This window comes from Euleptes europaea, chromosome 2, assembly GCF_029931775.1.
Source record: "Euleptes europaea isolate rEulEur1 chromosome 2, rEulEur1.hap1, whole genome shotgun sequence".
NCBI classification, from domain to species: domain Eukaryota; kingdom Metazoa; phylum Chordata; class Lepidosauria; order Squamata; family Sphaerodactylidae; genus Euleptes; species Euleptes europaea.
Window position 1 is genome coordinate 78,400,559 of NC_079313.1, and position 22,687 is coordinate 78,423,245.

The 22,687-nt window shown below is 45.7% G+C and overlaps 2 protein-coding genes across 2 annotated transcripts in view; one reads left to right on the plus strand and one right to left on the minus strand.

Moving 5' to 3' along the window:
- Positions 1 to 10,969, plus strand: part of ERI3 (ERI1 exoribonuclease family member 3) — a 265,545-nt gene extending 254,576 nt beyond the window's left edge. The window contains exon 9 of the mRNA XM_056844793.1: positions 9,958 to 10,969. Within this exon, the coding sequence (XP_056700771.1) occupies positions 9,958 to 10,040 (83 nt within the window). The 3' untranslated portion in view covers positions 10,041 to 10,969. The remainder of the gene's footprint in view (positions 1 to 9,957) is intronic.
- Positions 10,970 to 16,258: 5,289 nt separating this feature from the next.
- The window catches only part of DMAP1 (DNA methyltransferase 1 associated protein 1), a 41,509-nt gene continuing 35,080 nt past the window's right edge, over positions 16,259 to 22,687 (minus strand). Inside the window, exons 9-10 of the mRNA XM_056845378.1 lie at positions 21,665 to 21,948; positions 16,259 to 16,333 (exon numbers count right to left, since the gene is read on the minus strand). Coding sequence (XP_056701356.1) covers positions 16,274 to 16,333; positions 21,665 to 21,948 — 344 coding nt within the window. The 3' untranslated portion in view covers positions 16,259 to 16,273. The remainder of the gene's footprint in view (positions 16,334 to 21,664; positions 21,949 to 22,687) is intronic.

The following is a 22,687-nucleotide window of genomic DNA, read 5'->3' on the forward strand; positions in this document are numbered from 1 at the left end:
TTTATAGAACATTTAATGACAATTTAGTTGGATTTTTTGGTTCACTTTACAATGCAATTTTGGACGAGGGAACATCCCCGGAGACTTGGTCACACGCATTTATATCACTGATACCCAAAGAAGGAAGAGATCCAGAAAAAACATCTAATTACAGACCTATATCGCTCTTAAATGTGGATTACAAAATTTTTGCTTCGGTTTTGGCATGTAGGATAAAGCAATTTATTAAGGATCTTATACATGAGGACCAAGCAGGTTTTATACCAGGAAGGCAAATAAAAGACAATGTAAGAATTTTACTAAATTCACTGGAATATTATGACCATAATATTCAACAAACTGCGGCTTTTGTATTTTTGGATGCAGAAAAAGCCTTTGATATGGTCTCTTGGAACTTTTTGAAACGGATTTTGGATAAATTGAATTTTGGAGATCGCTTTCAGAAAGGTATATCGGCTATTTATACCTCCCAACAAGCTAAAATTTTGGTTAATGAATCAATGTCAGATAACTGCCAAATCACGAAAGGGACTAGACAGGGATGTCCCTTGTCTCCACTTTTATTTTTGTTGGTGTTGGAACCGCTATGTGTGAAACTAAGAAGTATGGAGGACATCCGCGGGCTAAGAATTAAAAAACATGAATTTAAGTTGAGAGCATTCGCGGATGACCTACTGCTAATTTTGGAAAACCCAACACAGTCAATGAATATACTTCAGGAGACTTTGGATGATTTTGGAAAAGTATCAGGCTTTAAAGTGAATCAAGAAAAAACAAAGATAATATTTAAAAATTTATCGGAAATACAACAACAGGAATTTATATCATATACTGGCTGGGAGAAAGCTAACAAAGTTAAATACCTGGGAATTTGGATCACTGCAAAGAATAAAGATTTGTTAACCAACAATTACCTCAAGTTATGGGGTAAGATTAAAACTGATATGATTATATGGTCAAACAAAAAATTGTCATTAATGGGACGTATCTCAACGATCCAAATGAATGTCTTACCGAGGATGCTCTTCTTATTCCAAAATTTACCAATAATATCACAAACAAAATATTTTGAAACTTGGAGGAAAGACATTTCAAACTTCATCTGGCAAGGAAAAAAACCAAGGACTGCTTATAAATACTTGGTGGATCTAAAAACTAGAGGAGGGTTAGCACTGCCTAACTTTCAACTCTATGCTGAAGCGGTAGCTTTAGTATGGCTAAAAGACTGGATGAATTTGTCAAATGTACGTTTGCTAGACTTGGAAGGTTATAATAACTTAAGTGGATGGCATGGTTATTTGTGGTATGATAAAATTAAATTACAAGCAACATTTTGTAATCATATAATCAGGTCCTCTCTACTTCGTATTTGGATGAGATATAAACACATTTTGGAACCAGAAACACCGATGTGGATATCGCCCCAAGAAATGCTAACTTTGCGCCCACTTAGACCAGACAAATTTATTACTTATCAAGATCTAATTAATTGGGAAGGAAAGAAATGCTCACTAAAAGACTTTCAACTGCTTAAGGATGATTTACAATGGCTTCAATATTACCAAATCAAATCAGTTTTTGTACAAGATGCAAAAAAAGGTTTCTCTAAAGAAAAATCTCCTTTTCAAAGGATTCTACTAGACAATAATACAAAGCTGATTTCTAAAATGTATAATCTCCTTTTAACAATATACTGTGAGCAGGACACGATTAAACCAACTATGATCGATTGGGCTCAAAATGTGGGACATGATATTGTTTTAAATAAATGGGAAAGATTATGGTCTAAAGATTTAAAAGGAATAAAAGCACAGTCAGTGCGAGAAAACATCTACAAAATGATGTATAGATGGTATCTAACACCCAAGAAAATTGCAAAGATTTATAAAACGATGTCCCCTACTTGTTGGAAATGTAACAAAGAAATTGGTTCCTTTTATCACATGTGGTGGACCTGTGACAAAGCCAAAGACTTCTGGGACATGATTTATAACGAACTGAGATTAATACTACAAAAGAATATATCCAAAACACCAGAAATGATGTTATTGAGTATGATTCCAGACGACTTAGCAACACAAAGAACCTTTTTGATATATGCCACAACAGCTGCGAGACTGCTTTATGCAGCGAAATGGAAAGGGCTAGAAACTCCAGAGAAAAAAGACTGGATTGTTAAAATGTTTGAAGTGGCAGAAATGGCAAAACTCACAGCTATTCTAAATGAAGAAAATGACGTTCAGTTTTTGGGGGAATGGGGGGCGTGGATGCATTATTGTGAATATGAGTTAAAATTGGGAAGAATGGAAGAATATTTTCTAATCTGATCCAGAGGATTATTTTTGATTTTTTTTTAATATTGAATAAGCATAATTATATTTACTAACAGATTATGGTTTTTATATATGGTATTGATATTTTATCAAGATTAGATTACCTATGACGGGATGAACTTTTTATTAAGAGGCAGATAGAGGTGATGGGGAAGTCAAAAAATTTTCCATTTCTTTTTTTCTTTTTTCTTTTCTCTTTTTTATTATATGATATGGAATTATAACAACTTTAGGTTAGAATTGAAATTCGATATTGTTATAGATGTTGTTTAATGCAATGGAAAATTTCTATCATAAAACCCAATAAAATTTATATATATAAAAAAAAAAAACCACCACTCTTAACCACTACACCATGCTAGACCCAACCACAAAAGAGCAGATCCCTCAGGAAGTAAGGAACACTCTCAGTTCCAAAAGCCTGGATTAATATGATTTAGCTCCAGCACAGAGAAGCAAGGAGCTGACACCAAAACTTCCTGCTTAGATAAGATATATAGAGAGTTGTCTAGGGAAGAAGTGCCATGCTAGAACCAGGGAAGGCTGTTAGCAAACCAATATTATGCCAAACTCCTAACAAAGGCACTGAGAGATCTTCAGCTAGAACCACACAGTGGTGTCTTGAGTTCATTACCAGGCTTTCAGTTCAAGGGACTTGCCCTGGTCTCCCTAATCAGCCAGTGGTGCCCATTCTGGAATTTTAACCAATATTATCAAGGTAGAATAACCTGGCTGGGGCAACAATACCTGCTCCACTGATTGATCAATTTACAGTACTGTTTGCTTATGGAGGTTCCGGAACATCTGCAGGTCCCATTAATTAATATCTCAGTAGCAGCTCTAACCTCAAACACAGTACTTCTGATCAAGGGCAGCAGTCTTCCTATTGGTCAGGAGGATTGAGGTGGCTGTACATAAAAGCTTAAGGATACCTCCCAAAATCTCAGTTACTTAATAATCTTTTCCAGGGCTGTCAAACCACCCATTTCTACAAAATCCAGATAAACTTTGCAAGATCTCTCTGATGACTGCTCTTCTTGAATATTCTTCCCTACATGCAATCCAATTCTATACCCAGTGGTCACTCGCAGGAATATCTGGCTTGGCGAGCCAGGTTTCCATAGTAAGCAGCCTAATGAACAATTTTCCATAGGCAAGTTATTTGTAGAGCAACTGGATGATATCCTCATTGAGACCAAAGATGATAATAAAGCTGTTCCAGCTTCTCACACTTGACGGGGTTCAGCTGGAACCAGCTTCCTCCATCAAGAGCCTGGGAGTGACTCTGGATGCCTCCCTTTCTTTGGAGGCCCAGGTCACACATTCTGCCAGGCTTCAGATTGAATACCAGATCAGGTTCAAGGTTTTGGTGTTAACTTTGAAAGCCCTAAACAGTCTGGGACCATTGTATCTTTGGGACCGCCTCTCCCAATATACCCCTCAGAGAGTGTTACGCTCTGCGGGAAACAACCTTTTGGTGATCCCTCACCCTAGGATAATTCAGCTGGCCTCAACTAGAGCCAGGGCATTTTTGGCCCTGGCCCCAGCCCGGTGGAATTCTCTGTCAAGTGAGACTCGTTGTTAATGGCATGTGAAGAAACACGCATCATTCAAACACACCTGGTTATTTCGTCTTCCCAAACCAATTAGCAGTCTAGGATTCTAAAACATACAAGCCCACCTGGAACAGAAACAAATTGACGTCTTGTTTGAGACCTCAGCCTCCAACACTTTCAAGAGAACCAAGACATCTCCCCCCGTCTTTTGTGCCGTCAAGTCACAGCTGACTTATGGTGACCCCATCGAGGTTTCAAGGCAAGAGACGTTCGGGGGTGGTTTGCCATTGCCTGCCTCTGCCTCACAACCCTGGTATTCCTTGGAGGTTGCCTATCCAAATCCTAACCAGGTCCAACCCTGCTTAGCTTCTGAGATCTGACAAGATCAGGCTAGCCTGGGCTATCCAGGTATGATGTTAACTGACCAGCTCTGCCCATTCCTGTCAGGTGGTAGGTGAACTTGATACATGATCTATAGAAAATCTGGTCCAGGATAATGCCTTGGAGCTCAAAAAGCTTTCAGGTCCTTTCAATGCCAAATCCTCAGAGAACCACTTATGCATGTTAGCTGCAATATAACCTCTCTTGGACATTATGTCCATCAAGCATATTTCTGTATCCTTAAAGCACTGTGGCATATATTCAGTTGTCTTTGAAGTTCTAAGGGGAAATGGAAATGTTCATACCAGTCTAAATAAATACATAAAAATAAGCAATTCTGGATGGAAACTATTTGTCCATACTAGCGGCCATTTTGAAGAAAGCTGTGTTGGCATTGATGGATTTGACTGAGGTACACCACAAATTCCTCACATTTCCCTACAAACACTATCAATGCTGGGCTCTGCCATTTGGGCTTACCTTGGCTCCCATGATCTTCATGAATTCCTTGGTAGCTCTTATTAGAAGTACAGGAATCATAATTTTTTGTACTTGATCTGAACAAGATGTCACACATCAACCCAGTGTAGTCAAAGTGGTAAAGAGGGATGAGGGCATGGGTCTCTGAAGATAGTGCTACTAGGTAAGTCTTCCCACATCAGGGAAAGGGCACAGATTTAGATGTATGCTAAACTCTGAAGTTCTGACTAGGTAAGATACAGTACTTGTTTCCTTTAATAATATCTTTTTAGTCAAGAAGAGCTCTAATATCATTTAGCTAGGTGATTCAATGTGTGTATCCTACTAATTTGTGTCTGAGCAAGCAGCCCTAGCAGGGTAGTACAGCGTATTCCCTGAGAGCTGTGTTATGGCTGCTTTATAGGTTTTGTAGGTGTATAGGTTTGGTCAGCCATGTGGTTAGTTCTTATGTTTGCAAGGCATTGTAAAACTGATACCTGTTCATGGGCAGATGCCACCTGCATAATACTGCAGAGTATTATGGGAGACTGAAGTTTTGAGAAGAAATCCTACCTAGGACTGTTCTTGTGCATCCCCATGGGCCACCAAGGAGAGAAAACAGATATTTTGCCTGGCCTATAGATTTTCTGTTCTTCCTGGTAGATGTATGACCCCAAAAGTCCCTCTTTGTTGTCTGACTTAGGCATGTTTATCGTCTCTTCTCACTGTCCTTAGTTACATGTTCAATTAACTTGTCGGCTGAGTTGCTGTTAGTTTGGAGAACACTAGGCATTGCATAAGGACATATTTGTGGGGAGCCTTTCTTCCCAGAGAATGCTTTCAGTGGCACACTACTCTTGTCCCAACTAACATTTGCAGCTATTAACCACATAAATGTTCCATCGTGTTGTCTCCCTGCCCCATTCTCAGTTACCCTCAGTTTTCTTTGACCAACAGCTTTCTCCTTCTCTTGTATTACCCTCAGTGGTTCATTTGCAGAGAACTTATCATCCTGCTCTGTCTTCTATTTCTAGACAGGCCAAGCTCTGATCTTTAGATAATCCTACCCCTATAATCATTCTAGTTACTCTTTTTTTGCACCTCATCTCAAACAGAACAAATGATAAAAATCAGCAGATATGCTGATTTACATATTTTATCACAGAATTTGAATATTCTGGGTTTTGCTGTAGGCAACTGCAGTGAGTTGTACACAAATCAGAATTCAGCAAAATACCATCTGCTTACCCACAGCTGTGTTACCATCACCCAATAGGTTAATCACTGTGATGGCTGTGCAAGTGTGTGTTTTGTATATCTGTTGACACCCTTTCCAAATGCTTAAGTGCCTGCACTTTTGGGCCAAGACTGGTTAGGTGGTAGTTTCCTGCTCCGTTCGGCCCCTGGTGTTCATTCCTCAGTCAGTGTGCCTGTCTTTTAGACAGTGAAATATGGCCACAATTAGCCTGGATACAGTTCAATTATGATAAACAGCGCTTGCACCCTTTAAGCCGTGATTAAAAGGCCTCCCCCTTTGATAGAGAGACCTAATTTCACATTATTATCGCTGCCGCTTGATTATAAAGCACTCCTTGGATTTACAGTTAAGAGATGGATGTGGAGGCGCTGCTTTATCATTTACACATCAGTAATGATGCAGCTGTCCCTCTGCCACAACATCCATTTACTAGCGGCAGTATGTGCGTGTGTGTTCTGCTTCCCTCCCCCGCCAGAGTGGCAGCACCACCCCATGTCATCCAGGCCCTGCCTGCCACATGCAAGTGGGCAAAGTCACCCTTACGGTAACAGCGTGATGAATGGGCGCACACTAATGAAATGGAGACATCAAGGCGTGGGGCGAGGAAGAAAGAGTGCTGATGGGAGGCAGCGGAGCTGTCCCGAGTCGGAGGGGAGCGGGAAGAAGGATCGCCTCGCCACCGTGTGCTGTCAAGGGAGAAATTACACATTTACTCTTGCTTTTTCTTAAGGAGACGGCCACCATAGATCAAAACATGGATTTACAAGCCAATTTTCAACATGAAATATAGACACCAGGAATCAATTTAAGCCCTGCTTCTATTTTAGCAAACTCTGCCTGCGTTTAGTCCCAGGTAAATAATGTGAACCAGCCCAGCCCTGAATTCTTCTTCATTCAGCAGCGAATGGAACTCGCTGTTTGTCCATCCGGTCTTTCCTCCACCCTAATTATTTTGCTTTAACTACTAAATCATCCTTCCAGCATAAAGTGTGAGGAAAAGAGTCAGAGTTAAACTAGAGCTAATGGGGATGCAATAAAAGTCCAAACCAAAACTGTACAGGAAAGAAACATCTGGAGGCAATTACCCTAATCAGAACTAAGTTTCTTACATGTCACATGGCACATAATCTGAGACCTTAAAAGTATGTATGTTTCTAGCCCTCATTGTTAGTTTGGGGGGAGGGAGGGGGGAGGAATTTCTTGTCCTGTTTCGGGAACCAGAACTCAAAGGAGAGAAGGGTGACAGGAAGCCTGAAAGTGACTTTTTATTCCAAACACTTGGTGCTTTGAGGGGGACTTGTTTGCTATCTCTCTACCCTTCCATATGGAACCAAACTTCAGACTCCTTGGCCTTGCCACAAGTATGCAGATTTCTTTAATCAGCATGAGTTAGGGACATGGGGGTCACTTAAACCAGCATAAATTATTCTGCGCACAAACCTTAGAATATTTTTACAGAACAATACACATAGCCCCAGTCCTGACTGAGACTTTCCCTCCTTTCCTGCTTCATGCGGGTTGCTCTGATGCCAGCCTTGCGCTGTATCTATATTAAAGATTTTTCACAGGCCAGAGCTAGTGTAGAGGGCATCCACCACTCAGTGTCTGCTCTGTGCTGTTGGTCACCTGGAATCCATCTGAGTCACATTAAGATTAATCCAATGTAAGGCATGGCATTAGTCAGGAATGAAATCTTAGGATTGTCTTGTGCCACATTGTTCCGGTGGTTTGGAGCAGTGGATTCTGAACTGGACAACTGGGCTTGATTCCCCACTCCTACACATGAGTGGCAGACGCTCATCTGGTGAACAGGATTTGTTTCCCCACTCCTAAACATGAAGCCAGCTGGGTGACCTTGGGCTAGTCACAGCTGTGTTAGAGCTCTCAGCCTCCCCTACTTGTTGTGGGGAGGGGGAGGGAAGGAGATTGTAAGCCAGTTTGAGTCTTCCTTAAATGGTAGAGAAAGTTGGCATATAAAAACCAACTTTTCTTCTTCCTGTTTGAAGAGGACGTGGTTGTGCTTCTGAAACTGAACCAAGACTGACCTGGCATGCAGAGCATTAAACTGGGTCTCAGCTCTTGGCCACAGAAGCTAGTGAGGTCTTACTGTGTTGAAGAGAAGAGTCTTAAATATCAGCCAACTAAATGTAAAGGCACAGACAGACTTGAGAATTCCCTGCCATAAGTGTGCTCCTAAAGGGCCTTATTAGTGATGTGGATTTTGTGAGGCAGTGTGCAGCAATCACAATTTTGCCAGTTACAGTCCAGATAACATTGTATAGCATTTCTACCAAGAAACGGCCTGCGGGCCGGACATTCCCCACCCGTCATACACCACAAAGGAAGACAAAAGTTATGGTTTCTTCACAGTTGACCTTTTTGCTATGGTTGATTGGGCTACCCAGCAACAGCTCACAGGACAGCGCCCACTGTAACTTGGCCAGCACTACTACATGGTGGCCATAGAGGGGGTGGGCAGACTTAGCCTGTATGCTGTAGTTGCCGTTTAGCATCTTGTAGCATGAATTGATGACCTCATCAGGCAGTGCAAGCTATTAGACTTTTGCACAGGTTGGGTGTTGCAACAAGTGCTTGGTATCTTATGTGCATACCATGTGGATTTGCTAGCCAACCGCTTGTCATTGTTTGGTGAAGTAATCAAACTCCTTTAATTCAAAATTTTAGGGGAATTCCAGAAGGAACAAGGATCCATTCACGTACAATGGCAAATATGGCCATTATTAGCACAGTGAATTTTCTCTCACAGATAGTGGGTTTGGGGAATGCTACTGGACTACAAATATATGTATCTCTGATTGCAATAGTGTTGTGTTCAGTATATAATCTCACTTGTCTTTTCATGTATGTAAATATGCATTGTAAAAGCGTTTTGTATAGAATACACTTTCACACATTAGTATTTTCAGAGCCCATCGTGCTGTCATTTGTGAAGTATATATATTATATTAGCACAGGTTTGCCTTTTGTATTGACCGGGCTAAATATGGCATTTGCTGCCTTGAAAATACACATCATTCACAGAATGGAACACAACATTTGCCTTTTGAATTTGGGGATTTAAAAGTGCCTGTACCATGCCAAAAGGGTTCTCTTAGGTGTACAGCTTTGGGATCTGTTCCAGAGTTTTACATACAAACCAGCTCTTCGTATCTTAACAGGAGGTGGCTACTTCAACTGTATAGGGGACCTTCCCTAGGAGCCACCAGTCAAAGCCCATTTGATCTACAGCTTTTATGATACTCGCTCTGGCCTGGGTCTTCAGTAGATAGGCAGTAACTGCAGGACTTCTTGCTGCTGAATTGTATGAAATTTGAGTCAGCAGCGTTGTGTCTTTGCTGAAATAAACTTATGGCACCTGGTTCTAAATTGCTCAGCCTTTGAGCACTAGTCTGTTCGGTTATTAGGGATGCAGAAGGGCTAATGTAGCTCTGCTCTGGCACTTGTGGGCAGAGGGCCTGGCACCATACAGTTCTCAGTTGCGGTGGGTTGGGCGGGCACAGCAAAGAGCAGGTCCATAAGCGATGTGACTCGTTCACAGCATCCAACAAGAGGCCTGCGTAATCCATGAAAAAAATGCATTCATACCATTGCTGTTGTACTACTGATTTCAAATATGATCCACTGAGTTAGAAATGGGAGCGGGTAAACTTGTATCACTCGTAACGATCCAAATGATCTCACAGCAACAGTTAATAAACCTTGAATTGGACAGAGAGAACGGCAATCCAGTGGCATCGCAAGCGGTGCCATGGCACATGTAAAGCGTGCCTGTGTTATAGAGATTCTGTGTGTACATGCCTGAGAGATGTCAGTAGTCCTGTATAGACTGTTGTATGCATGTAACAAGAGGTTTTTGTGTGATTCCCCCCCACCCCCACCCCCAGTTGTTTTCTTACCTGTGCGCAATATTCAATGTGACCTCTCTCCCTTTTATTTCCCTGACTGGCAGATGACTGCAAGAACATTGCCAACATCATGAAGACACTGGCCCACAGAGGGTTCATCTTCAAGCAGACCTCCAAGCCCTTTTGATCTCCGGGGCCGGCCGGACAGGGCTGCATGCGGCTGGCTCCTGCTACATGGGTGTGATGGGCTGGAGTGTTCGAACGACAGAAAGAGGACAGAGGAACGAGCAACCCCACGACTCCGTCAGTTTTGCTGTTCTGCCAGTAGAGGCTGTATATATGGGACTGGAATCTCTGTGTAGGCCTGACGTGACTCCCTCTCTGGGGCCGGCTGCCTGCCCGGCCTCGCCTGGCCTAGCCTGCAGCCCCCTAGGGTGCTTGCTCCACATGGTTAGAGATGTAGATTGTTTTCCCTTTTGTTGGCTTCTGATTTCCATTGGCGTCTTTCTCTTTCTCTCTCTTTCTCCGCTCACGTTTGCGCCTGTAGCAAGACCATGGCGCAATGTTTGGGGCATTTGCCCTTATTATTTCAAGTCCAATATCACAACAGCTGCCGTCAAGCCCCCCCCTTTTCCCGTGTGAATCTGTTACTGTGTCTTCTGCGTGTCAGCTAAATATTGACTGAGCAGCATTCAGACAGCCCCCCCTCTTTCTTCAGCAGGCTCGCTCTCCCCAGCCCACCCCCCTCTGTTTTAAGCAAACACTAACCCTCTTATTCGTCCTGTATGTGACTAAGGAAGCTCGGCTCTTTCTGTTCAAGGTGAAGTGCCTGTATTCCCCGCCCACCAGAGGCCACCTATCTCCCTGGGACTCTGTTCAGCAGGGGCTGTCATAGGCTGGAGCATCCTGGTTGATGCTTGCCACCGTGTACAGCATTCCTTGCTCCTTCCGTCTTCGCTCATGCCTCCTCCAGGCATGATGTCCCTTGCTGTGCATCCATCCAGCGCTTGCGCATGGCCCTCATCGAGCATGCAGTCCATTGCAGGCAGTGGACATACCCATCACTGCTAGCCTGGTAGTGGCTATGTATTCCCAGCCTCGGTTCCTGGCAGGGCTCTACAAAACTGACTAAAATCATAGCCCTTTTATTAAACAGACATCCTCCCCCGCCCCTCCCACAGTGGCACATGGCAGCAACTGGTTTGTTGCTTCTTAAGATCTGCAGCCTGTTCTTCCCATTGCCTTGTACCAGTGTGGGAGGAGGATGTAGGACGGTTCTTCTGTCCCCAACTCGGTGGTTTCCTGAAATGCCCCACCTCGCCCCTTGCCTTTGCTGAATGGATCCCCAGATGGATAGGTCCCAGCTGCTGCCTTCCTGGGAGCTATACTAAGAGGGCTCTGCCCATGCAGCAGTCAGGTTGTGAGCTGATACAGGCACTGGGCCTTCCCAGTAAATAATGCATGGTGTGTGGATGTTCCAGCTGAACCCAACTGACCTCCTCATCAGCTCGTTACTCCCATCCTTGCTGTAAATGTGCCACATGAATAAAGTTTGGGGGAAAGGAATATGACTTCTTGTGTGCTGCACAGGGGGCGGGGGGGCTTTCCCCAATAGCTACATTAGCTCCCCATTTCCCTTGTATTCCTACACACAAGAGCTGGCAGCCCCTGTACATAGTTCTCACTACCTTGCATGCTTTCATGTCACTGGTCTTCTATATATGCTTCTAAAATGCACCCAGGCATTCTCACCTGTAGCTCAGCAAACACAGTACCCAAAGCAAATTCCTGGCTGCTTTCCTAGCTCTGTTCACGTGAACACATGTACACACGTACATCTCTTTGTAAGAAAGAGCCAATGTGTGTCCACTTTACAACTGACAGCAAGGACTAGTACCTAAATAAATCTGGGGTTTAAATCACACACTGAGATGTAGGTTTACTGAACGCAACATGAGAATTACTCAACTCACACAAAGAAAAATCGACTGTACACTGTACATATGCATTGAATGCTGTGTTCACTGTAACTTGTGAACAGGGCTCCTGTGGCAGGCTGTTGAGAAAAGGCCTTACTTAGCCCAGTGCTGCCTTGCCTTGTACTGCACCCCACCCTCAGTTGGAGTACGGGTAGACGCTCTTGAAGGAGGACATCAGAGAACTATTAGGAAAGGCTAGGAGAAGATGAAACCATACTTGTGGGCACCACTAAGATTTTCCATGTCTTCAATTTTAAATATCTGAAAGATATTTCTACACATCGGATTCCCACTATTCACTGCACCATCAGGGATGAATCACACTGAGGCAGGTTAGTAGACTGACCGAACTGCCAGCTAGTTGGCGAGACGGTTGGGTTCATGCGCCTCCCCGGCATCTTGTATAACTTCGAACTAGAATTGGAGCTTAATCAGGGCAAGAGAAATGTGTAGTTATTAGTTCCCCCTCTCTACTGGCCCTGAAACTACACCAAGTAGTGCTAAACCGAGATTGGAGGTACAACTTAAAAACGTCACAATTCATATTAGGAATGTTAAAAAAAAAACTTGACCAATGAAGGCCAATGTCTAATTAACAAATGTTCATTTAGGTGCTACATGACCTAAAATGGCTTATGCACCAAGGCGAACCATCTCTTACAATGCAGAGAACAATGACAAACAAGACTAAAAATTGCATAAGCTACATAGCTGTCATTCCACATATTGAACACATGAAGCTGCCTTATACTGAATCAGACCCTTGGCCCATCAAAGTCAGTCTACTCAGAGCGGCAGCGGCTCTCCAGGATCTCAGGCAGGGGTCTTTCACATCACCTACTTGCCTAGTCCCTTTAACTCGAGATGCTGGGGATTTAACCTGGGACCTTCTGCATGCCAAGCAGATGCTCTACCACTGAGCCACAGGTAAGAAAAGCCAAAAGTAATCCCTTTCAATTTTTCTGTCTACTCTTCCCTGCCCATTGTAGCAGCACCAGGTTTTCTGGTGTTCTCCTAATGGGACCCCCTGCCTTTGGTAGAGTCCCAGAGGCCTTGGTCTGCCCTATATCACAATCCAGCAGGTGTGGGTGTCAGTGAGCACAACTCACGAAGCATGCACGCCAAATTACAGTGCAGGCTCAGTAAAGCCTGTGTTGATTTCCACATGGGGCCAGGCTTGTGTGGGTTCCCTTTTGGTGGTGCAGCTGGCACTAGTGCGCCCACATGGCCACTACGCTGCTATAACAATATGTGTAACAGGTTGTCTGAATTCTCAGGTGGATTTTTTAAAGTAAGGGTGTAGTACATTCCATTGTAGAGATAAGCTTTTTCCCTTTTTTCTCTGCAACAAAAAGGGGCAGAGCCTTTTTTTAAAAAAGCAAGCAAGCTAGGAATTCAAGCAAACTGTTACACTCATAGTTCTACTGATTTAAAAAAAACAGCAATTGAATATTGTTATAAGACCCACCCATCCCCACACTGGCAGGGGGAGGAAATGGGACACTGCTGGGATAAAGTGTCAGGGAAAATGGCTGCCATGTGGATGGGGAAAAATCCAGTGTTTTTCACCCACCATCCAAGCTTTACTGTGATCATTCTCAGAACTGCGCAAAGCAGTTTTGAGAAAACTTGGGGGAATAGCTGGTGAAATCCCAGGTGCGCAAATGTACGATAACCCATGTGTAAATGTCCTGTGTTAGCCCCCCCCCCACACTTCTCAGGCCAGTCTAGTCTTACTTGGGGGAGGGGGTTGTCCTCTAAGACACTAGAAAATGCAACTGAGTCTCTCCTACCTCAGGTTAGGACTTGGGATCAAAGGTCACAGGGATTTTAATGGCTCCCTCTGTGTAATCACCTGATCAGTTTTTATTGATTCAGTGTCGATGGAGTAGTCTAATTAGTTTTCTATGAAAACGAAGAACTTGGCCTTTGACCTTTTTTCTGCCAGCAAGAATGTAAATCAAAGGACGTTGTCATGCGCTATCAATTCCCAGTTGCACTTGAAGGGGGAAGTGGAGGGTAAAGCATGAGTCAGGTCTGATAGCTCCACGCAAGAGTGTTGCATCCCCTCTGCCAACATGAACCTGATGGAAGGCGTGTGTGTGTGTGTGTGTGTGTGTGTGTGTGTGTGTTAAGGGATGGAAAGGAAGGGGCATTCTGGTCATTCAGGGCAAGCACAATTCAATGGTGAACAAGCCAAGGAGCCAGGGGAAGAGCCTTCCAGCGCAGAGTATTTGAAGGACTCTTCTCATAAGTTAGTACTAGAATTCCAAGTTTCAGCTCCCAAGGTATTCACAGAACTAAGAACTCAGGAGCTGCAGGGGTTATTACAGCCCATTACATGTGTTGCTGGAGTCAGACACTGCCTACCTATACCTTCCAGCTCAGGGTAAGGATTACGCCTAGGGCTATGTTTATGCTGCAAAAAGCCCCTGTGGCTTTGGAAATCTCACCAAACATTGTTCATACATTATCAAACCCACTTTTGTGCCATCCTCTAGAATGTTACATATGTGTGTGTGTGTCAAATACTGTGATTTTTTTCTGTGCTTGTATGGCATACAAGAGTTACAGTAATTGCCAACTATATATACAAGCTTCCAAAAGTTTTATACCTCAAACAGGGTCTAAATCATGTGCTAATGACATTCATTGGCCTTGAAAACAAAGTGAATATAGCTGACTCCTTCACTGACCCAGAAGCAAGACAACTGTCCTATTCCAAAGCACCTCTGGCTGGCATAGATGGTACTGGTGTACCTTGATAGGCTGTATTGAAAGGAAACTCAGGCCTGGTCTACATGATACAATTTACCATGTTCCTGGTACATCTGGTGTGCTTGCCATGAGCATGACAACATACTAGTGTGGTATAAAGGATTTTTAAATGAATGCCCCTTGCAATGTATTCTCTGCCCCTGCTGTTGGAGGTTTCAAATTCTATGAGTCATTGCTAACTGTCTAAAGGAAGTTATAGAAGCTATATCCAAAGCCATTATTTTGATGAAGAATCACAGATGGCTAGATAGCCTCCATTCTTTGGAATCAAAACTCAATGATTGGCAAATATCAGAAGCCTCATTCCTTGGAAGCATAACAAACATTTAGAATGCCAGTTGCTACAAATATTAAATCATTAAAGAGTTCTTGAGTTGGATTCCCCAGAGGGCAAACAACCAACTCGACTAGCCAAATCCATGTGATAACCCCTACAAATGTGCTAAGCTGTATCATTTAGCCTAGGCCTCAGAGGCAGAACACATTATATGTTAACACAAAACTCATTACACTACAGCTGAGTATTTAGGCACAGTCACACATTAGTACAAGGCTGCTTTTGGTTAGTTGTAAGAGACCGGCAGCGGGGTACCTTATCCACTTGAGAGGTAAGAAGGGTGGTGCAATGTTTGCACTAATTAACAGGGCAGACTGGCTAATTTTAAAAAAAGTTTAGGTCCAGCGCAAAGAAAAACACCAAGTTACAGACACCATCCTGGAAGAGGCATTCCCCCTTCTCTTTCACACAGCACAGCACAGAATTCCTCTTCTAAGATGGCACCTTTGCAACAGATGTGTGTGTCTGCTAAAAACAAAGAGTTTTTTACAATTCAGATTTCATATGCAAATTCAATCAATTCATTAAAAAAGTACTAAGATTTCTTTAATTGGGCGACAACCCTCCATCATGCCAGAAACAAGCGCACATGTCTTAAATGGCGAAGTGGGTGTTATTACAGTGTTCAGTGGATGGCTAAGACAGGCTGCACTGAGCCAAGAACACAGAAGACACTGCCTCACTGGCAGCAGGAAGCAGGAGACTCCAAGGATCCCACACAAAGGAAACGTCACTGATGTCTCTCCCTGCAAGCCTCATTTTCCGCAGAACGGTTCAGCCACACAGATCTTCCTTACAGCTTCTCCAACTGCACTATTATTTTAAAGACCCAAAGCCCAGTCTTCTCCTCCCACTGTTATGAGATAAAATAATTACGGTAACATGAACTACTCATTTGCAGCATCCTACCAAGGAATTGTAGACAGACTGAAGTCCTGGAGGTCTGAGTGATCATCCTGCTCCTGCATGTGCCAATTTATGGAACAATCCAGACAAAAGAAACCTCCTACGGGTGACCTCATTCTGTCCTCCTGCCTCCTGTCTGCTGATTCCAATTGTGGGACTAAAGGTAATGGATTCTGTACCTACAAGGAAGTTCACAAAAGCAAGGGTACGAAAGACAATGCAGTCACCACAGCACCAACCAACAGGAAACTGTGATGTGAACAAGTCCAGCCCCTTTATCTGGCACAGCCAAACCCCTTTTGGGCAAAGCCACTGCAGGGATCTTCCAGCATAAAAGTCACTGCTGTAGCACAGGGCAAACACAGCCTCCTTGACGCTGCAGCCAGTGTTCTTCTCCTTCAACTGGGGACCTTACGTGACTCAAGGCTTCTTCACCTTTTTGACAGAAGAAGAGCTGGAAGCAGATTCTCTGCGTTTTCTCTGTTCAAAAAGAGAGGTCACAAGGGTTAGGTGATTATCAGGAAAAGATGAGCCTGATTTAGTACTGCATGAGACACAAACACTCTTTCCTAAAAACCCTGCCAATTCTAAGACACCAGGCTGGTAGCTTAGAAGGGAGATCACTGCACAAATTACTTGTTTCCAAAAAAAGTCAGGCCCAGCTCTGGGTCCCTGGAGACATGGCAGTGAGGGAGGAAGAAACTTTAAGGTACAACCTGCAGTTTGCTTGCTTTTGTCTACAAAGACAGGGAGACAAGGGGTCTTGCAAAACATTACAGTGCCAGAAAGGAGCCAAATACTGATAACAACCCCATGGTGCCAGACTGCTGGCTGCAAAGGATATATCTTCAGACATTATTTGGGTGGTGGAGGGGACACAGCACAGGTTAGCCTGAAGCCTGCCCCAAGGAGGCTGTGCAGTAGACTCCCAGGCCCCTCCATCAGATGCCTGTTCCTCAAGGTAGTAACAGGCTGTTTGGGATAAAAGTCTTTGCTCCTTCACATATCCTTAAACACCTCCCTTCCTGGGGCCACAGCCAGAGGAGGGAAAAAGTTCAAGCCCAAATGAGCACTCTTGGGGTATGAACTCCCGTCTACCAACTTCCTTTGCTTGCTTTAAATGTTTCTGAGTCATAAACTATCCAGAGCCTGCATTAGTAATGAAGCCCCCACGCTTCTTGCCGCCGCACCCATCCTCCGCGGTCGAGAACGCAACGAGCATGACTGGTTCAGTGGCCCACTGTGGGATTCAGAGGAGCCGCCTTCCGTGGGTTTTGATCAGTGGAGAATCCGCATGACTTTGTTAGCAGCCATGAAAACAAAGTCTAGTGTTTGGGAACTGAAGACCAAAAAGATACAATTTGAGCAGCCAAGTCCAACCTGGAAACAAAGAAGTACGGGCTTGAGAGCTTCCCAGCGAGGCTGTCGAATTAATGGGGATGAGTGCATGTGTTTGATAATCTTTATATGGAAAAAGAGCCATCTTTCAAATATGTCACAAATTCATATTAATCACCTTCCCTGGCTTGGCTCTGTCCATCGCCGTGGGCAAAAACGAAAAGTGTCTGGTTTGAAAAAAAAAAACCCGTTCCACATTATAATTTACAAGAGCCTGGGAACGTAGTGCTCTGCTAATGGGAACGAATGATTTTAAAATGAGAGTATTTTTATATTATGCACACACACACACAACTGTACCCCCTCAAATCCTGGTACAGACACACATTTATAGATATGTGCACACAAGCTTTCTAACTCCATCTGGAAGGAACGATGTTTGAAGTTAACAATGTAACTTCTCACTTTCAAGCAGGCTCAGAAAACAAGGAGCTGGCAGGAGTTCAGATAAAGGCAGCTTAAAAGTCAAATGATTCTGACTCTGAACCTGAGACTTCTTAGAGGCGAGGTCTTTTCCTTTCCCCATTAATGGGCTGACTTGTGAGCCCAGGAACAAAGTGTGCTGATGTGAGGAATTCTGAGGAGAGTCAACTCATTACGGATTGGGCGAGTGGAGTCTGAGTCGAGCAAATCAAAGGCTCTAATCTGGAGTAACTGGCTGCACTTCTGCTTGGAACTAATTTGTTCTGAGCTGCACTCACCTTTCACCCCCCCCCAAAGACCCGGAGTAGCGTCCCTCCTGGGTCAGCCGAGCAGTGCTCTGGGGTGGAGGGGGAAAGATGCCTTCGCTGTGGGCTCCGCCAGCAGTGGACACGGCTCAACTGTGAGGACCCCAGCTTGGGATAAAAGATGGGGCTGGATAGGAGGGGGGGGGGCGGTGATAGAATGGCCAGCAGCCAAACTCATGGAGGTGGCCTTTCCGAACAAGGAAGTGTTCCCTTCTAGTTTTTGCCTTGCGAGAGCAACGTGGACCTTACAGATAGGGTCGTTGGTGGATGCATGCCAAGTGCTCTCGCTCGCTCCAAGAATTACGCATAAGGTCAGTATCCACCTCACCCTTGCTGACAGAGAAAGTAAAAGATATGAAGAGTAAGGGGGAGGAGATCAGCTGCCTTCCTTGGTGCCAGGGTAGTCCTACAGGTTCACACCACTGCCGAGTTATGGTAACCGTACTACACGCAGCTTATGTACACGTAACTTAAGCTGAGAGAGCGTGAGGTGGGCAGAGCTGTTACAAGGGCAGGTGGCAAGCGCTGGTGGATTTCAAACTTTGCTTTGGGATGAATCATAGAGTTGGAAGGGACCACCAGGGTCATCTAGTCCAACCCCCTGCACAATGCAGGAAATTCACAACTACCTCCCCCCCACACCCCTAGTGACCCCTACTCCAAGCCCAGAAGATGCCCAAGATGCCCTCCCTTTCATCATCTGCTTAAGGTCATAGAATCAGCATTGCTGACAGATGGCCATCTAACCTCTGCTTAAAAACCTCCAGGGGAGGAGAGCTTGTCAGGTGCACAGTGAAGCTGAGAATGGAAGCCACAGCTTTGGGAGGATACCACTGGGGGCCAATTCATATGTTAGGGCAGAAGGCATGTTTATCACATTCTCTGCAAAATATAAAAAAGGGGCATGAAACTCCAAACAGAGATACCAACCACACAAGTGAAGGGATAGAATGGGCTGGACTCTGGAACTCCCACAACTGCAGGACGGGCTCCCTAAAATGCCAGAGAAACAGTCCCTCGAAACCAGGCAGGTTATCCAAACATTAATCTTACAGCCTCCTTCTCAGCCGTACCTCCAAACTGGGCACCGCTTTCGTGGAAACGGGCATGCCCTACAAGCACTCCTTACTCTCACAAAGTGCTCAAGTGGCAAGGAACGCACAGACATGGCGCAACAGAATCCTCTGCAAGATCCTGACGAGGCAGAACAAGTCTTCCATGTCTCCCTTACCCAAACAGGCAGAAGAATGACCCCAAACTCTGCTCCCAAGTATCAATCACACAACCCCTAAGCCTGTGACTGGCAGCAGGGTCTCCTTCCTGCAATACCACTTCCAACACATGTATGCCCCCCACCATCTTGACGGTGCCAGTGTGCCTCCCTGAGCTGGCCCCCTCCCACTGTGTGGAATTTCCTTCCCTTCCAAAGGCAGCATAAAGTGGCTGCAGTGTGAATGCATTTGACCTTTTGTCTTGGACTAATCTAATTGTGTCGTCTTTGTGTAACCAGCCGGTAAAGGTCAGAGCTGTATTTAACAGGGGGGCCCTTTAGGTACCAAATTTGCCTTGCAGTGAATTAACTTGATTATATTTCTTTCAAATATGTCAGGGTCCAGGTCACGTTAACCCTCTTGACGCTGCCTACATTCGTCTTTGTTCCCATCCTAAGCACAGCATTGGGGGAGAACAGGACGAGGGGACATACGAGCGCAACATCTGCAAACAGGCACCTGCCAGCAAAGTGTTGAGCAAAGGGCCATGAACTGATTGTAAACGCTGCTGAATCTTGAGATTTCGCCCCCTCTACAGAAGCTGAGGGAGCTTGACAGCATGCGCCACCCCATCCCATTGGAGACACCTCCACCTGGCTCTCAAAAAACCCACGAATGCCACTCTGGCCTCCTCGGAGGGTGGGATAAAGATTCGGATCGTTAACAGCAGTTATGGAATGAGTCAGGGCGGCTGTGGTCCCAGCCCCCTATGGGCCTGATTACAACTGCACCGAGCAAGAATAATGAGACATGAGTTCATTATTCCCTCGGACTCCACTGGCACTAAGTTCCCATCTACAAATTTTAACTGGGCTGTCTGGACTCAGCTGCAGATAATGGGGTAGGTGAGGAAGCCCCAGAGCGTGACGGGAGGGAGAGAGAAATGGCTCGCCCAGGCCCCGTGCAAGATCGAGCTGGTGAAACAAAAGAGGGAGCGCTTCAGAGGAATCTGCTTTCAGGCTATACGCTGACTTCCAGCCACTAGATTGGGCTTGTGCCTTCCAGCAGTCCTGTTCTACCTGGGAAGGCTGTGGCCTGTGGAACTGCATGCATGCAAACACCACAAGGAGAGCAACCACAACTTCCTGAGCATGTGGGAACACACAAGGATGTTCCTTCGCTACCCTTTCTGCCCTGACATGCAGCATTTGAATTTCCAGGAGTCGTTGAGATTGCTGGCTTTCCACATGCCTCCTCTAAGTAAGCAGTCTGCAGAGCTGATCTTCTAGAGCAGTGGTTCTCAACCTTTTTCGAGTCGCGACCCCCTTTTACAATTTTCAAGTAACCTGTGACCCTCGTCACATTTGCATAAATTTGCATAAATGACATTTTCAATAGGATAAAGAAAACACATTTGTTTTTTTGGCAGTCCAGGGTATCCATATATATAATTACTTTAAATTTTAAAGTTTAAAACAAACAAGCAAACGGTACTATTACCTGTTGCGCAGAGGCTGTGACTGTGTGGCGAGGCAACCTTTCCTAGCACGGAGGAAAGAGTGCCTCTGAGCATGCACTGCGTTCCTTGCCCTCCCCTCTCTCCCCAAAAACTCTTCCAAGCAGGCCGGGGCTCTTGCGAGGAAACCCCCTCTCGTGATTGGGACACTGCTTGTGCACAGAACTGCAGTTATCCCTCAAAGCGGAGCTCCGTTTAATCACCTCACGAGAGCAAAGGGCCAGGAAAGAGCCGAGGGCCGCTTATCCCGCTCAGACTTTTCGTGCCTTTTTCTCCCCTCCGCCAGTCACTGCTCCTTCTGCGCCTCACCGAACCTGCGCACTCAAGGGGGAAATCCCGAACTGCGCATGCACCTTGACTCTCTCCCCCTTGGCCTTGCCAGAGCGGAACCGATTACTCAGGGCAGAGCGGAACTGATGACTCGGGGCAGAAAAGTGAAGCCACACTACAGACATGCGCACTTGGATTCCAGGCTGAAGCTCCCGCCCCACCTGAGTGCGGCTAAAAGTAAAAACAACGTGGCTGTAGCGGCCTCAAGGGGGACCGCCCTCTTCTCCTCCGAGACCTGAACTGGCCGAGCCAGGGGAGCTTCCTTGGCCTCCCACACATCCTGCCATGTCATCCTCCTGGCGCAGGTGTGACCACGCCCAGGGCTGGCCCGCCCGCTGGTGTGCGCCGCCGCCGCATCTCTGCAGCCCGGCACCTTCCGGCTGTCGGTTGGCCAGTTCCTCGCCTCTCTGCTTGGGGTTTTCCCTGCCCTCGCGGACGGATCAGGGTTACAGGGCGTCTGGGTTAGTCCTGGACAGCCTGGGATGGGGGCTGTCCCAGGACAATGGCGGCGACCCCCCAGAAAACACTTCGCAACCCCCTTGGGGGTCCCGACCCCCAGGTTGAGAACCACTGTTCTAGAGAAAGAAGCCTGATGACTGTGAGCTCCCCAGCACCAACGCCCACTCACCGAATTGGGTGTGAGAGGTGCCCCCACCACATCGATGATCTGATCCTTGAGGTCGCTCTTGCCCTCGTCTGCACAGGGGCCTGGCTGCCCGTCGGCATGGGAGCCACCCTCAGCACTGGGCCCCGTGCCCCCTGCTTTGGCCAGCGCCTCGTAGCGGTGCCGCAGCATCTGCAGCTCGTACTCGCAGTTCGCAAAGGCTTGCTTGAGCTCATAAAGCAGCACCAGGTCGCTGCGCAACTCGTTGAACATCTGGACAATCTCTTCTGTCGGCATTGGGTTTAGGTCTGTTGGAGGCAAGAGAAGGAAAGGTAAGAAAGGAAGCTCCACTGCATGCTTTTTTGTCCCCTCTGAGCTGTGGGGTTGCTCTGGCACAATCGTCTAAGGTGAAGACTTGCTTCATTCCCAACTGGATGTAGCAGCAGGAGCTCTATTGCCCCAGACACAGGACAATGAGACTGCCTGTCTGGCCCCAACACACAGCTCCTTCAGGCTGGGCAAGATGAAGCAGAACCTACATGCCAGTGCATCGTGAAGGGAAGGTACATGCTCCAGAAGTCCATCTGTCATCAGGCCCCAGCTGGAGCAGAACATCTCTATACTCACTGGGTCAGGAAGTCTGCTGCCCTCTCAACAGGGGCCTGGGCACAGCGGGATTGGATTTTGCAATCGGAAGACATTAACGGCATGCCAGGCATATCCCCATATAGGGAGGGCACGGCTCGGCCAAGTCACAGCAAAAAAGCCTACGAGCCAGGCAGAGCCCTCCAAACAACGATTGCTCTTCCCCCACCCCACCCTTAGCAGCGCCTGTCCCTGCACAGAGAGAGAGAGCGAGACAGAGAGAGCGAGAGAGCGAGAGAGCGAGACAGAGAGACAGAGAGACAGAGAGAGAGAGAGAGAGAGAGAGAGAGAGAGAGAGAGAGAGAGAGAGAGACAAAGACTCTGTTCAAATACTTTTCTACCAGGAGGAATTCTTTTTTTAAAAAAAATCTTGAGCATCATCTGCTGGCTTTAACCCCCCCT